Below are 13680 nucleotides of genomic sequence, written 5' to 3'. Positions count from 1 at the left end.
TTTGGTGAGAAAGATATCTGTAAAAATCCCACAGCAGGATTTTGCATGAGAAAAAATGGGTTACAGACTGAACTATGTGGCTAGCTGAGACAGCTAGTTTAGAAATCGCACTCAAACATCAAGGGAGAATCCAATGAGCGTGACAAGTTAAATGGATAAAACAACTGCATATTTATGCCCCCAAAATAATTCTATTGTGGTCTCAACTACTACTTTGATACCTGAAAAACAAATGTCATTGGGCTAGAAACCTGATATTTAGACTTTTATTTCAAGATAAATGGTGCTACAGTCATCAGGAAAGCAACTGATATTTGGAGAAATTAGTAACATTAGTGCATAACAGCATGCTTATGGAAAAATTGTTCAACTTCTTTATAAAATAACAGAATCTTAAAGGTTATTGATACATTGCTATTAATCAAACTAACAAACTATTTCATCAAGACAATCAGCACACAGTCATACCCCTTCAAGTTGGGAAAGCTCTCTACAGTTAAATAGTCAGCTCAGAAAAATTCCCAACTTTGACTGTAAGTGGCATATCCTTAACTTTCAAGGATGAGAATCATCTGCAGAGTAGATGCTTGCTGCAGCCCCAGTTCAGCAAAACACTTAAGCACATGCTTGATTCCATCTGTATTCAGTACATAACTCTAAGCATGTGCTTAAATTCCTAATATTAAGCAGTGTTTAAGTAAGAGCTTTGCTGAACAGGGATCAATGCTGAATCAAGTTCTACATGCGTGAATGAAAAATTAGTTACAAGGCTTCACTGAGTTAATGAAATATAACAGACTTAAAAAGAGAAAAGCAGCAAACATCATCTCCACCACCACGCCTAAATAAAAGACCTTAGTGCAGGCGCCAACGCTGGTTACTGTTTACTTTGCTTTCCCACTTCCAACTGCCTCCTGAGGTCAGATACCTCCATGGGGACCTGGACAGTCAGACCATCCATCGACTTCTTAACACACACCTGACACCCAAGGCGAGATCTGAAAAGCACACATCAGAGACTGAATTTCATGTAGCGAAGAATAACATCCTCAGAACCCACTGGTAATGTCCGCTCCCTTCTATATATCCCCAGAGATCATACAGCAGGCCAGCTGCTGGTGGACAGCGACTGCACTTTTCACAGGGAAAACTCTCTAAATACCCACTCAAAGTAAATAAATCACATCCACCAAATGGCAAGTGTCCTATCTTTATAAAGAGAGAGAACTAAGACAGAACTAAGATGAGCTAAACAGAACTTTCCCATTCCGGAGCACAAATCAGGCAGGTTTCTGAGTGCTGGCTCCAACAGGCAGGAATGCTTACGTGTCGCTGAGCCCATAGGCCAGGTCCAGCATATCCATTTCCTCGTCTGAGATGGCATCCAGCTTCTGGAAGACATCCCTCTCAAAGATGAGGTGACAAGTGGAGCAAGCTAACGTCCCTTCACATGCACCTGCAGGTAAAGAGCACCGTACATCAAAGACAGGCAAGAGAAGGAGACAGATGCTTGTAAGGAACCGTGGGAAGGACAGGTTCTATCTATCCCCAGGTCTAGTGGGTCAGGAGAGATTCTAGAGGAAGCCAAGGAGTTACCCTCATGAACACTTGCTGACAACCTAGTGCCTCGTATCTGAGAAGATCCCCTGAGAGGTTTCAGAGTTGATACGTTACATCAATTATGGATGTGTCATACATTCAAATAAAGAAATAGATCCATTAATACTGGCTACTGGGGTGCCAGCTCTGATGAGCTTGCAAAGACACTGCCATTCTGGCCTTTTAAATAAACTGAGAGTATGAAACCATACGAAACCCATGCTCCACTCAACATGTTCATGCTCTGTAAGGTTTTTGGGCCAGAAAAGCTGGTTGCTTTTTGGGTATATAAATGCACTCCTAGCCCCCAGGTGGATACATTTTAAGACAGATGGCAACCAAAAGAGCAAGAGAAATCCTATTTCATCATTACACCGAGAACCCTGCTCTGTGGCTGGGTGCACCCCACCCCGGAGCACATGTAAAGATGCCCTTACAGTCCCAGCTGCCTATTGGTTATTCTACATTTGTGTAAGGCCCCAAGGGTGGATGTTATCGCTGCATTGCACCTACCAAAGCCATCAATGCCCAAGTTTTGATTCACCACCACATCCAGCAAGCTCTCTCCTTCTTTGGCTACGGCTGTGAGTTTCTCTCCATCCCGGTTTATAAAATGCACTGTCACTCTCTCTGCAGAGCTGTAAAAGAAATTAAAGGAGTTCAAACAAGGTTGATCCACCTCCACATCTGAGGCAACCCTTGGCAACATCCAAACCAGTCATCATGTGAGAAGCTTGCATAGAGAGAGAAAGTCCCGAAGAGCCATGCTGTAGATGTACAGTGTGGGTCCAGTTCAGAGTCAGGAGGAGCAAAGTAGGATCTTGTACCTGCATCCTGTACCTGCAGCCAGTACACCTGCAAATGGAGAGCATCACTGATTTCAACTCATGGGGCTGGCTGGCTACAGCTGTTACTGGAGAGGTGGTGGCTCACCATGGGTTAATCCTGTCTCTACCAAGGTGTGGGTACTACACAGCAAAGCAGCTCGGGATCAGATTAAGACTGTACAACAAGGGCTTTTGTCATTTGCTTCCTTTCTTGTTTTCCCAGGGGGATTATTTGCTAATGCTCCATTTCCATTCTTTGTTCATTCAACCTGAAATGCATGCTGAACCCGCCCTTCTGTCATGTCCTAAGTCACTGGGAGGCTAAGTATAAGGCATCAGGAACCAAATTCAGTCTTAGCATAAAGGGGATGCAGCTCTCACTCTTTTGAAGGGAAGTTGCACCCAATTTCACTAAGGCTGGAGTTAGCCCTAAGAAACTCTAGGTGAAGAGGAAGCATGGCCAACACTATTGAATGTGCCTATTCTGGCTGGAAACCTGAGTGGAACTTGAGACCCATTTTTGCAAGAATGTCCATCAGAAACCAGCCATACAGGTCGCCCATAACTTCTTATAATGAGAGCAATAAAACCCAGCAGGCACTGTATAAAACCTGGGGTGGATTTGTTGGGAGCTGCCTCTGCTGTGGTTGCTTTGAAGATGGAAACAGACCTCTCCTGGATGTTAAACTACCCATGCTCCTTTGTGCACATTTGACCTACTCAGATTCCTACAGAGAGTCGCAGTAGAGAAATAAGAAGAACTTAGTATAGATAAGGAACTCTGCAAGTGAGAGTGGGATGCCGCAGACAGCTCTGGGCATCAGGCCATGAAGTAAAGGGGTGTCTGTAACCACAGGCAACTCCAGAACGTATGCTTGTGACCTTCAAGCTGTTCCATGGCAGGAAGTATCCAGAGGTGCTGTGATATACATGTGTGTTTCCCAGGTAAAGCTTCATCAATTTTGGAGCTCCTAAAACATGCCAGGGTCCTAGTCACTATTCGATAGCTGGCGCATTGTGGTATGTATCCCAACTGCAATAGAAAAGCCAGACTTTGAGTCTCCAGACTGTGCAGCTCATTCAGTAGGCCTCTGCAAGTAGGCAGCTATTTGATCCGGCTTCGGATCTGGCCGCTTCAGATGCCAGGGATCCAACCCGAAGCTCCAGACCAGGGTCCCGCTTTGATCCGGATGAAGTGGCTACGAAACTTCAGAGCCGCCTTGGAGATTCAGCCATAGGGTATAATGGGAATAAATGAAATATCTATTACTTTGCTGTTTTTTGTCTTCTTTGGATGACACTTGCAGGAGTGGTAGCGTCTGCTGAGAGCATGAAGCCTGCCAAGTTTCAAGAAGATCAGTGCAGGGGTTTGGGGGGAAATGTACCCCACATTCTTGAAAGCAAAACTCATGTCACATCTATGTGTTAAAACACAGGGCAGTGAAAACTGCAAGGGTGGTAGCTCCTGGTGAGACCACAAAGTCTGCCAAGTTTCAAGGAGATAAGTGCAGGGGTTTGGGGGAAACTGTACCTCAAGCTACTGACAAGCAAAACTCGTGACATGGGTGACCCTGTGTGTGTTAAGGCACTTCAGGGTGAAAGCTGTAGGGATGGTGGCCCCTGCTGAGGCCACAAAGCCTGCCAGCTGTCGAGGAGATCAGTGCAGGGGGGTTCTGGGGCCCTGCACCCCTAGCTGCTGACAGGCAAAACTCGTGACATGGGTGCTTGTGGGACTGACTGTCTCTGGCTTGGGGCAGTTGATTGTCTGTATTGATTGTTTCCTCTCCTTAGTCTGTGGTTTTGTAGATGTTAATCATTGCTAATTAACTGGTTACCCTTGCAACTGTGTATTGAGCTGGTCCCTGAGTGAATCATGACTGATTGGTAACTGCTAACACAGTAGCTCAGCAGCCAGGCCTGCAGGAGTGTCTCCCCTCTCCACCCCAAGGCAGACACAGTTTTGCCTGTCAGCAGCTGGAGGTGCAGGGCCCCAGAACCCAAACCCCTGCACCGATCTCCTTGACAGCTGAAGGCTTCATGGCCACAGCAGGGGCCACCATCCCTGCAGCTTTCACCCTGAAGCGCCTTAACACATGCAGTGTCACCCATGTCACAAGTTTTGCTTGTCTGCATCTTGAGGTGCAGTTCCCCCCAAACCCTTACACCGATCTTCTTGAAACTTGGCAAGCTTCATGGCCTCAGCAGGGGTCACCACCCCTGCAGTTTTCACCCTGCTATGTTGTAATGCATAGTTGTGACATGAGTTTTGCTTTCAGAAATTTGGGGTGCAGTTTCCCCCGAACCCCTGCACTAACCTTCTTGAACCTTGGCAGGCTTCATGCCTTCAGCACAGGCTACCATCCCTGCACATTTCATCTAAATCATACAAAAAACAACAAAGATATTGATATTTCATTGATTCCCCATTATACCCTATGGCCAGATCCCTGAAGCAGGTCCAAAGCTTTTCCGAAGCGCTTCAGAAGCTCCGAAACACTTCGGAAAGCCTAAGGAAGCCAGCGCTTCCATCCAGACGTGCTACTTCAGACACCAAAGTGTCTGAAACTTCTCCAGATCCAAAGCACGGTCTGAAGCCTCACACAGCCCTATCTTTCAGTGCTAGAAAACACCACAGTATCTAGCAGGCAGCCTGCAGAAAACAGCTTACCCCAAACTGAAACAGAACCCAACATTGGTGCTGATATTCAGAAAGGTCTCTGCATTTCCGGGGTCCTGCTAGAAGCAAAATACTACCATAACCAGTAGAAAAAGAACAGTTTGCATTGGGATTCTGGCCAGAACAGAAGCAGAAAGTACTGGGCATCCAGGATGTCTGCCCCCAAGAGAACGATAGTCCAGTCTGGTGGACCAGTAATGAGTACAAGGGAAATGTACTAGCTGCTGAATGCTTTGACTTTCACAGGCTGCTCAAATAAAGCATCAGAAACTTTACATACCAGGGGTCCAAAAGCAGGACATGATATATTGTCCAGGTGAGAGGTAGGGAATTCATGGGAAGTTAAATCATTGTTGTTGAAGGCAATACATGGTTTGGCTTGACCCCCCTGGAGATCTAAATCCTCTAGTTATCCACAGAACAGTTTTCTATCTGTATCACTTACCACTAACCTAAAGGACAGGGACACTGCTAAGGAGAAGAGGGAAGAAACAGCTCCCATATCCCATTCAGTCCTTGTTCTCTCTGCCAGAAAAGATAAAAGAGTCAAATAAGGCCATCGGTGATGTTTGTACTAGGGACATCTTTCTAATAAGAGACCCACCAATTAATTTCCCATCAACCACTGCACAGCCAAATTGAAACCATCGTTGTCTCAGGCTACATGTAAATCGGTTCTTAGAGCCTTTTAAAATGTGGGAGACTGCCTATAGTGACACCCTTGTGCATGCTGTTTCTGAATGAGGAGCTCACCCAAAGACCCATGGGCTCAAAGCAGTTTGGTCAACCTGCCCCCATGTGTTCTACGTTTAGCTTCCAAGTTGCTCTCCAGTCACTCTGGAAAGGTATATCACCCCATTCACAGCTTCAGATACATTCTTGAGTGGTGCAGGGGGCCTTGCTTGTTTCTACTTCTGGCACAGGAAAAAGATTTTGCAACCTTGAGAATGGAGTTTGTTTAGCAGCGAGAACTGGCCAAGTCTGCAGTCCCTTGACTTCCCTCTTATACAAGGCTGATGGAAGCAACACGGTTTCTAGCAGTGAGATGCTTAGTTAATGTGAGTACAAACCAGCACAAGGCCACATTCCCAGAAGCCCAAGGCACAAGGAAACATTTGATGATGCCCCACGCACTGGGAAAATATAGCATTGTCTACTGACCTCTGAACAACATGCCCCCCAAGTACAAGCAGGCAAAAATCAGACACCCTAAATTATACCAAGCCCTTTGAAGTTTCCGGTTCAGCTGCCCAAAAGGATATTATACTACACTGATTAAATTTATGATACACATTTTCTTGGAAAGCTGAAGCAAGTAGAGTGGGAATAGTTAATTGGGTAGCATCTCTGAAAAAGCAGAAGCAACAGCTCACAGAGCTTTCCAATCTATTCAATCCCAGGAAAACCTGATCTGAAAATCAATTCTTCCTGGCATACAGAGACTCCCATTGATTTGCTTTTAATAGAGAGTGCTGAAATAGAGAAAAGAAAAAGCACCAAGGTTAAACATTACTCATTACCCTCTCATATTCTCAATTATAAAGGATAGAAGATGCAAGATATATACATCTGGTTAAAATGCATGAACCCAGATCAATGTTGCAGAAGGAGGTAAGAAAATACACCTGGGAAAATGCCTGTATAGGAAGAGGGCAGCCAAGCTGGCTGATGAATTTACCCCTGCTCCTGTGAGGCAGTCATCATTATTGTATTTTATCCGATCCATATTCTGTGATAAGTAGCAGTAATCAACATTGCACCACTGCCACAATCTCTCTCTAAATTGACTGGTGTCTTTTTACTTGACAGCTGGTCACATGGAGTCCATCTATAACCTGCAATAGTAGAAACTTCCAAATCCTGATCATCAGCTCTTTAAAAACTGCTGTATTTATGCTGTCTATTTTAGTCATCTCAGTTTGGACAGTAGAACTATTCTGGTCAGTTTCATGTTCTATTCTCATCAGTTTCACTCTCAGGGCTGCCGTGTCTGGATCCCAGCACTGCTGGGAACTGTTAGCTAAAAGAAAATTCAAATCTTCTGTTTCAAATCCTGGCAGAATTGCTGTGTTATGTTTGGCAAAACAGCCTTTGCTCCCAAACAAAATCTATAATCAGGATTTTCTGGAGTGATTTTTAGTGCCCAGATTGAGACACTTTAAATGGGCCCGATTCACAGAGCAGATACTCAGCACTTTCTGAAGGTCTTTTCTGGATGCCTCAAGCTGTGCATCTCAAAAACTTGAGCATCCAAAATGATTGATCCTTGCAGGAAATCTCAGACTTTGTAAAATAGATAACTACGGGAGAATGCGCCTCTAATTTTTTTAATAGCATTTTATAAGGTCATATGCAAGGGAGTGTTGCCTTAAAAAGTATTTCTGGAAGGAATTTTGTAAGCAATAAGTCAATTAAACAGAAAAACAATTGATAGTGACTGTTCCAAGCCCCACTAAACAGGCTTATCAGTACAACTCCTTTCTCTAAGGTCAGATAAAGGGATCTATTATGTTTTCTATTTAGTTGGCTGGGCTTTTTTTTCTGGGCATGTCATAAGCTTTCTAGTGGACTACAGCCTGACCCATATCACACTTGTTAGAAAGTTCTATACATTCCCCTTCTTTTACCCAAAGGAGCATGCTTTTCTTCCAAATTATCCTGAACGCATTCTCCTTTCCTGAAGGGAAGCTCCTTAACTCTCAGATAAAGGTTGAGAACTGGACTGGAGGGAAAGACTTGAAGTAGACCTCAGCCACACAGTAGCCCTCTGCATTTGATTCTTCACCCCTTGCTGACACAGAAATCGCTGCTTACCTCAGTCTCTTTGTCCCCCACCTCTGTGGCCCCCCTCCACTCAGCTAGTATTCGCAGCCTTGTTCCCCCTTTTTTCAGCTTCACCGTCACCCCATACCTTTTCTGGTGCAGTCCCTGCTGTCTGATATGAGCATCATGAGCAAATTGACAAGGTTCCTCCCCTGCTCATATTTAACACTCTTGTTTCTTCTGTGTTGCTTGCAGTCACCGTGAGGGTGGCCAATCATAGAGGGCATTCCAGTTTTCTGCTACTCTATCCTCTATTGATATGAAACCTGATGCCTTTATGTCCTCCATTTTTCTTGTCAAGAGAAGAGAAATAGTAGTATTTTTCTTCTTCAAGTTCTTCCACACAAAGTGCTCCCCTGCCTTAGAAACACAAAGGGTTTGTAGTGTAGTACTGGAGACATGAATAGGGATTGCTGTCTCTCTTCAAGAGAAAAAAAAAGGTGTCTGGTTTTGTACCTAGAGAGGACAACCAGATTGTCCTCTATGATGGCCACCCTCGTCATGGTGCAGCTGCATTATGTACTTATTATGTGCTGTTATCCTCTCTCTTGACCTGCTCACTTCACCATAGATGGCAAGATTATTGGAAAATGACTGTGTTTGGTAAGTGCCTAGATCACGGCAATGTTTTTACTACCTACTGCAAGGAAGACTTGCAAAACTTGGCTCAACACTTTCAAAACCATCCAAAGACTTGGACCCAGTGAAACCCCCCAATCCTCCTCCAGGCTCATTTGTTCTTTGCTTCTGTAAAAAAAAAAAAAAAGTGTTTGGGTTTAGTGGGCAAACTACAGTGAGGTAGAGTCTGATCTCTGAGGTCCTTCTCTAATAGAGGGAAATCAGTTTTGATTCACAGCATCTAATCTTCCCCAGTCCACTTGCATCTGCTTTAACATACATTTTTAAGCAGTTAAGTGAAGGACATGTTTGCTTTTCCCTGTAATCTCCAAATGATTGCTGGAATCTGGCGATGGGCCCGGATTCTGCATAGAACAGAGGAAAAAGTTTTTTACCTTGTACAGTTAGGCAGAGAGCCATGGGCTTTCCCCCAGCTTTTACTTCTTATTAAAAGACAACCCTGCCTGAAACTGGGGGCCTCTCTAAAATGCCCAGTCCTGATGGGTTCTTCAAGTTCTTCCACACAAAGAGCTCCCCTGCCTTAGAAACGCAAAGGGTTTGTAGCGTAGTACTGGAGACAGGAATAGGGATCCCTATCCAAAGCTTCTGCCTTCTGGTCCTACAGTGCCTCCAGCCTGAGTATAAGTCTACAACACAGGATGCTTAACTGTGGCCCCCTGGCTGGTTAAAGAGAAACTCCATCCAACCGGAAGGAGGATTCCTTCAGAAGACGTAAAGCTGCGATTCCCAACCAGGATGCCATGACAGCCTGGGGTGCCGTGAGATCTTTTCAAGGCTGCCAGAGGTTGCCATGCAATGTTAGCTGTTAGGTGTGCAAACATGATGCACTACATAAACCCAGAGATTTCAAAGAGGAATCCATAGTGTCAAAACCATTCTGACCTGTTGTGGTCGATGAGTTTTTGGGACTGAAGAATTGCTATATTATTTTTCTGTAGTGAAAAATTGGTGAAAACTAAAAGCTGTTATTTTCCGAGGGGTGCATTAAGTCTAATAAGGGGTGCCTTGAGTCTGAAAATGCTGAGAACCATTAAAAGAAAGACTGAGCAGTCTTGAAGATGCACAGGAAATGTAAGGAAATGGTAAGAATATCTATGAAAAAGTTGAAGGAAAAAACAGTTAACATTTGTTCCTATTTGTACTTCAGTAGTGTAACAGCTCCTGCTATTAATTATGGAACAGGTCTATTTGCCCCGAGGGCTTAGTTCCTGCATAGAGAGAACAGTCACGTTTCAACACCACCTCCTGCTCAGCCCTCAGAGGGGGAGTATCACTCAAACGTGACGTGAGCTGCTGGCCTCCACCCAAAGCCTGGTGGCACTGTAGCCTGTGCTGTGTTCTCTCCCTCGTGAGCTGGGTGCAAAGGGCAAGGCCAGAATTTGATGTCATGTGGCACTGCCTCACGTGGCTGTGGAGTGAGGCCACGGGAAGGACATATCCTTAAAGGAAAGGAATGGAGATGTAGGTTTTGAGAAACAGCAAACTACCAACTCCAAAAAAGAGGCTTAATGAAGAGCACTATCTGAAACTTTTAGGACCCACTATGTGATTTTGTCTTTCCCCAAGCTGCCAAAATCTAAACCCCCCTGCGGGATAATGTAAAATTAAGGGAACTGGAAAATGGGCCGCAGACTTTACAAAAAGAATCAAGTCTCCCCAGCACAAGACACCACCTTTGTGTGAATTAGCTACTTGGTTGGGGGTCTCTACTGCAGGGTCAAGAAATAAACTGAGGCAACCCAGTTCAGTGGGACTCGGGAGATGAGGTTCTCTCTCTGCCTGCCTGGGTGACCTTGGTAACATCCCCAAGTCAAAAAAAAAGGGCACAGAAAAAAAGTGGGGCAGTGCATGTGGAGCCCAAAACCAGAGCCTGGCCAGCCGGAGCCACACTCCAGCTGCAGGAGCGACAAGGGGTAAGGACCCCAGGTAAGGCTGCTGGGGCCAGAAACTGTGCGCTAGCCCCAGCCTCCCCTACCGCACCCAAGGTAACCTGCCACGCACCAGAGCATGCGTGGTATGGGCGTTCCCTGAGGACAACTAGCAGCAGCACAAGATGTACCCTTGTTAGTTGTCCCTGGGGAACCAAACATCTGCACACATCTGGACATGGCCTCTGTGCCTCTTTCCCCTCTCACTCATTGCATGGTTTGTCTTACCGATATGCTTTTTTGGGAGAGTTGCTGTGTTTGTACAAAAGATAGCACAATGGAGCCTTCATCTCCACTGGGGTCTCTACTGCAGTATAAATAAATAACCAGAACCGGACCACAAAGAGTGAGTTGCCCTCACCTTCCAGCTCAGAGTTAGGCACGTTGGCAGAAGAAGAGGAAGAGGGAAGCTGGCCATGCATTGTCTATGAATAAAAGGAGGTTTTCATTCTCCAGTGCTGCCAAGCAGGCACTAAACTCACACTGAAAATGAGGAAAGGAACTCAACACCCCGACTGAGATGACAGCCACATGAAGTCTGGTATGCAGGGTACCATTACGCTCGCTAGGTCACAAACCAACAGCAGTGGAGCTGCGGCAGCGCACAGCTCAACAGCCTGCAACACCTGCTGAGCTCCATGCTCACAAGGCCTGAGTGACTGGGACTCAAGCTTGCTCATGTGCACTGCACCACAGTCCCTGTTGGGGCTGTTGTGTGAACATACTCTCACTCCAACCCAACAGCGTGAGCTTCCAGCAGAATGTGCTGGACTCATCCCCCCAATATTGACACTTCCCCCATTCAAACCCAACTCCTTGCTCTCCCCTTTACAGCACCAAGAAGGTAGCAAGAATCCATACAGCAGGAACTACACCCTAACTACACATCTGGCCCAGACATCCCACACAGACCACACAGTCCTGCAGCTCTTCTCACCTCAGCTAGCAGATCTCACACAGTTTGCTGCAGACTCCCTCACTAATCATTTCCTCATGGGTCTTTTCCCTACCCCCTGCATCTCAGCAGGCTGAGCTAGATGCCCATGACTAGCCCTTCCTGAAAGGCTGTTTTGTCAGCAGTGAGGTGGAGTTTTGCCTTCCACTTACCTGGGGTCCCTTGGGACGTCACGAAGCCAGTGCGTGGAGCTGAAGCTTCGCTCTGGCTGCAGCGTGGCAGGTGCCTGGCTGTGCTCAGCTACTTTGCAGGGCTGAGCTTTGCCAATGTTAAGTCCATTTAGCAAGGGTCGGAATAGCCTGGGGACACGCCAAGTTATCATGTTAGCTAAGTCTTGCTTTGTGTCTTCAGACTCTTCCTTGTTGCAAAGCTGCCCGGCTTCTGAGGTACAAGTACAGCTGAGGGAAAGGGAAAAATCTAGGACAGCCTCCTGGGCGGGGGGGAGAGGTGGGAGGGAGTGTTGCTGGGATCTCCCTGCAGACCAACCCACTTGTGGTAGTTTTGTTCCTCAGTCAGGGGAAGCCGGTGAATTAGCAGCAATGAGCAGTCTGCACCCACCTGAGCAAGTCTGGAGCCCAGATGGACACGCTTCACTGTTCCTTCGAAGTGTCTCTCTCACTTGAGCAACCCAGCACATCACCATATCCCTTGCTGTCCCCAGCTCCAGTACATAGTCTGACCTGCAGGGTGGGATAGTCGACGAAGACATTTTTATTCCAGGCTTCTATTTGCTTCTTCAAGAGGAGACCATGTCCAGATGGTTAGAGCAGTGGGGTAGGAGCCTTGGGTTGTATACTCAGGCACTTTGTAAATATGGGTAAACCACATTGCCCCTCTGGGGCTCAGCTTTCTGCCTCACTGGGACAGGGAGGAAAAGGGGGCTAGACTCAGTCAATGAATGTTCTGAAATCCGGAGCTGAAAAATGCTCAAGAAGCACAAATTGATGCAAGTCCTTCCAATTAACATGGAATTTAGTAGTAATGATAACCCTAGAGATTGAAATGCTCAGGTTATCCTGCAAGCAAATACAGTTCTGAGAGCAACAATACTTACTGAGCCTGCTCTCTGCCTTACCCCTGACCTAGAAGTGATCCGCAGCTCTCAAGGTGATACAAATCCAGCATTGTCATAATTTTTTTTAATAGTTCTTATGGAAACTGAATTATTCCTAAAATACATATTTTCAAATAACTGTTCAGTTTTTAATAACATTCATTTTAATCAGGTTTATTGACAACATGATGCATTAATTACCAACATTACTGATAACCTTTGAAAATAGATTTCTCTCAGCTCCCTTTTGTTTAAAAAAAAAAAACAGGTACTAAACCATCACTCAACCCCTTGGTGGGAGAGAATTTACAGCATTAAAACCCTACCTCGTCAGAAAATGTCTCAAGATGCTCACGTTTTGAACTGCAACAAAATTTCAACCATTCAAAAATCTCATTTTCAGTTGAAAGGCTTTTGGTCCTTGGAGTTTTAGCTTCTAACATAACACTAGAAAATATTTGTGGAAGGTAAATACCTTTCCTGGAAAAGTACACTTAGTCCAAATATCCAATTACCTGCCCAAAAAGATGCTGATGAGAATTCCCAAGTATATGCAATTAAAATGCACTATTGGCATTTTTTCAGTTACTCTTTTAAGGTTAAATGCAGGTGATGTGAAGTGTTCAGGGAATGATACCCAGGATTAGGAGGAAAAAACAGGCTCCCTCCTTTGGTCTCAGGAAAATTCTTCTCTCGAAAGGTACCTGCCCACCCCCTGATGTACTCATACCATCAGTGAGACACTCCCAGGATTATTTGAGTTCCTCTTCATCCTTTATCAGGCTGGGCTCCCATTGACAGCAAGGTCTGCATCACTGTCTTTATAGGAAAGGATGCAAAGAGGTAAGGAGAGAAAAAGGATGCTCCACTTTTGATCCAGAAGCGATGAACCAAAGAACTTAAATACAACAGAAATGCCAGCACGAGCAGCAGAACAAGTTGCATGGACTCCTTAGCTACAGAGCCCTCTGAAGGGGTCACTGGCTCTCAATCCCCCAAGCCTCCCCTCAAACACCATGTCTCTATTACATGGCATGTAATGCACACAACAGCCAGAAGAGTTCCCCACAGACCTTGCAGCACCAGACCCTTGCCAGCCCCTGCACTGCACGTGCTTCTCTTCTCCCCACACTGACCTAAGTCAGGGGTTAGCTGGGAGACACCAGCACAAGCAGAAG

General features: G+C 45.6%; 1 protein-coding gene across 1 annotated transcript; it reads right to left on the bottom strand.

Annotated features, from left to right (window-relative positions):
* Positions 1-251: 251 nt before the first annotated feature.
* On the bottom strand, positions 252-11842 carry LOC109310868 (adrenodoxin-like). Its single transcript, XM_019536199.1, has 4 exons — positions 11601-11842; positions 2113-2237; positions 1327-1456; positions 252-998 (listed from the first exon to the last, which is right to left on the bottom strand). Exons 1-4 carry the CDS (start codon positions 11768-11770, stop codon positions 878-880), a joined length of 546 nt encoding a protein of 181 aa, XP_019391744.1. The 5' UTR covers positions 11771-11842; the 3' UTR covers positions 252-877.
* Positions 11843-13680: the final 1838 nt, after the last annotated feature.

Source organism: Crocodylus porosus, unplaced genomic scaffold (genome assembly GCF_001723895.1).
Source record: "Crocodylus porosus isolate Cpor-Errol unplaced genomic scaffold, CroPor_comp1, whole genome shotgun sequence".
In the NCBI taxonomy this organism is placed as follows: domain Eukaryota; kingdom Metazoa; phylum Chordata; order Crocodylia; family Crocodylidae; genus Crocodylus; species Crocodylus porosus.
This window is presented reverse-complemented; position numbering and strand designations above follow the sequence as displayed.

Coding starts and splice junctions, on each gene's coding strand:
- LOC109310868 (XM_019536199.1), bottom strand. CDS start 11,770: ATGATAACTTGGCGTGTCCCCAGGCTATTCCGACCCTTGCTAAATGGA. Junction 2,238..11,600: donor GACGTCCCAAGGGACCCCAG/GTAAGTGGAAGG, acceptor TTTCTTTTACAG/CTCTGCAGAGAGAGTGACAG. Junction 1,457..2,112: donor CTTGGGCATTGATGGCTTTG/GTAGGTGCAATG, acceptor CTTTACCTGCAG/GTGCATGTGAAGGGACGTTA.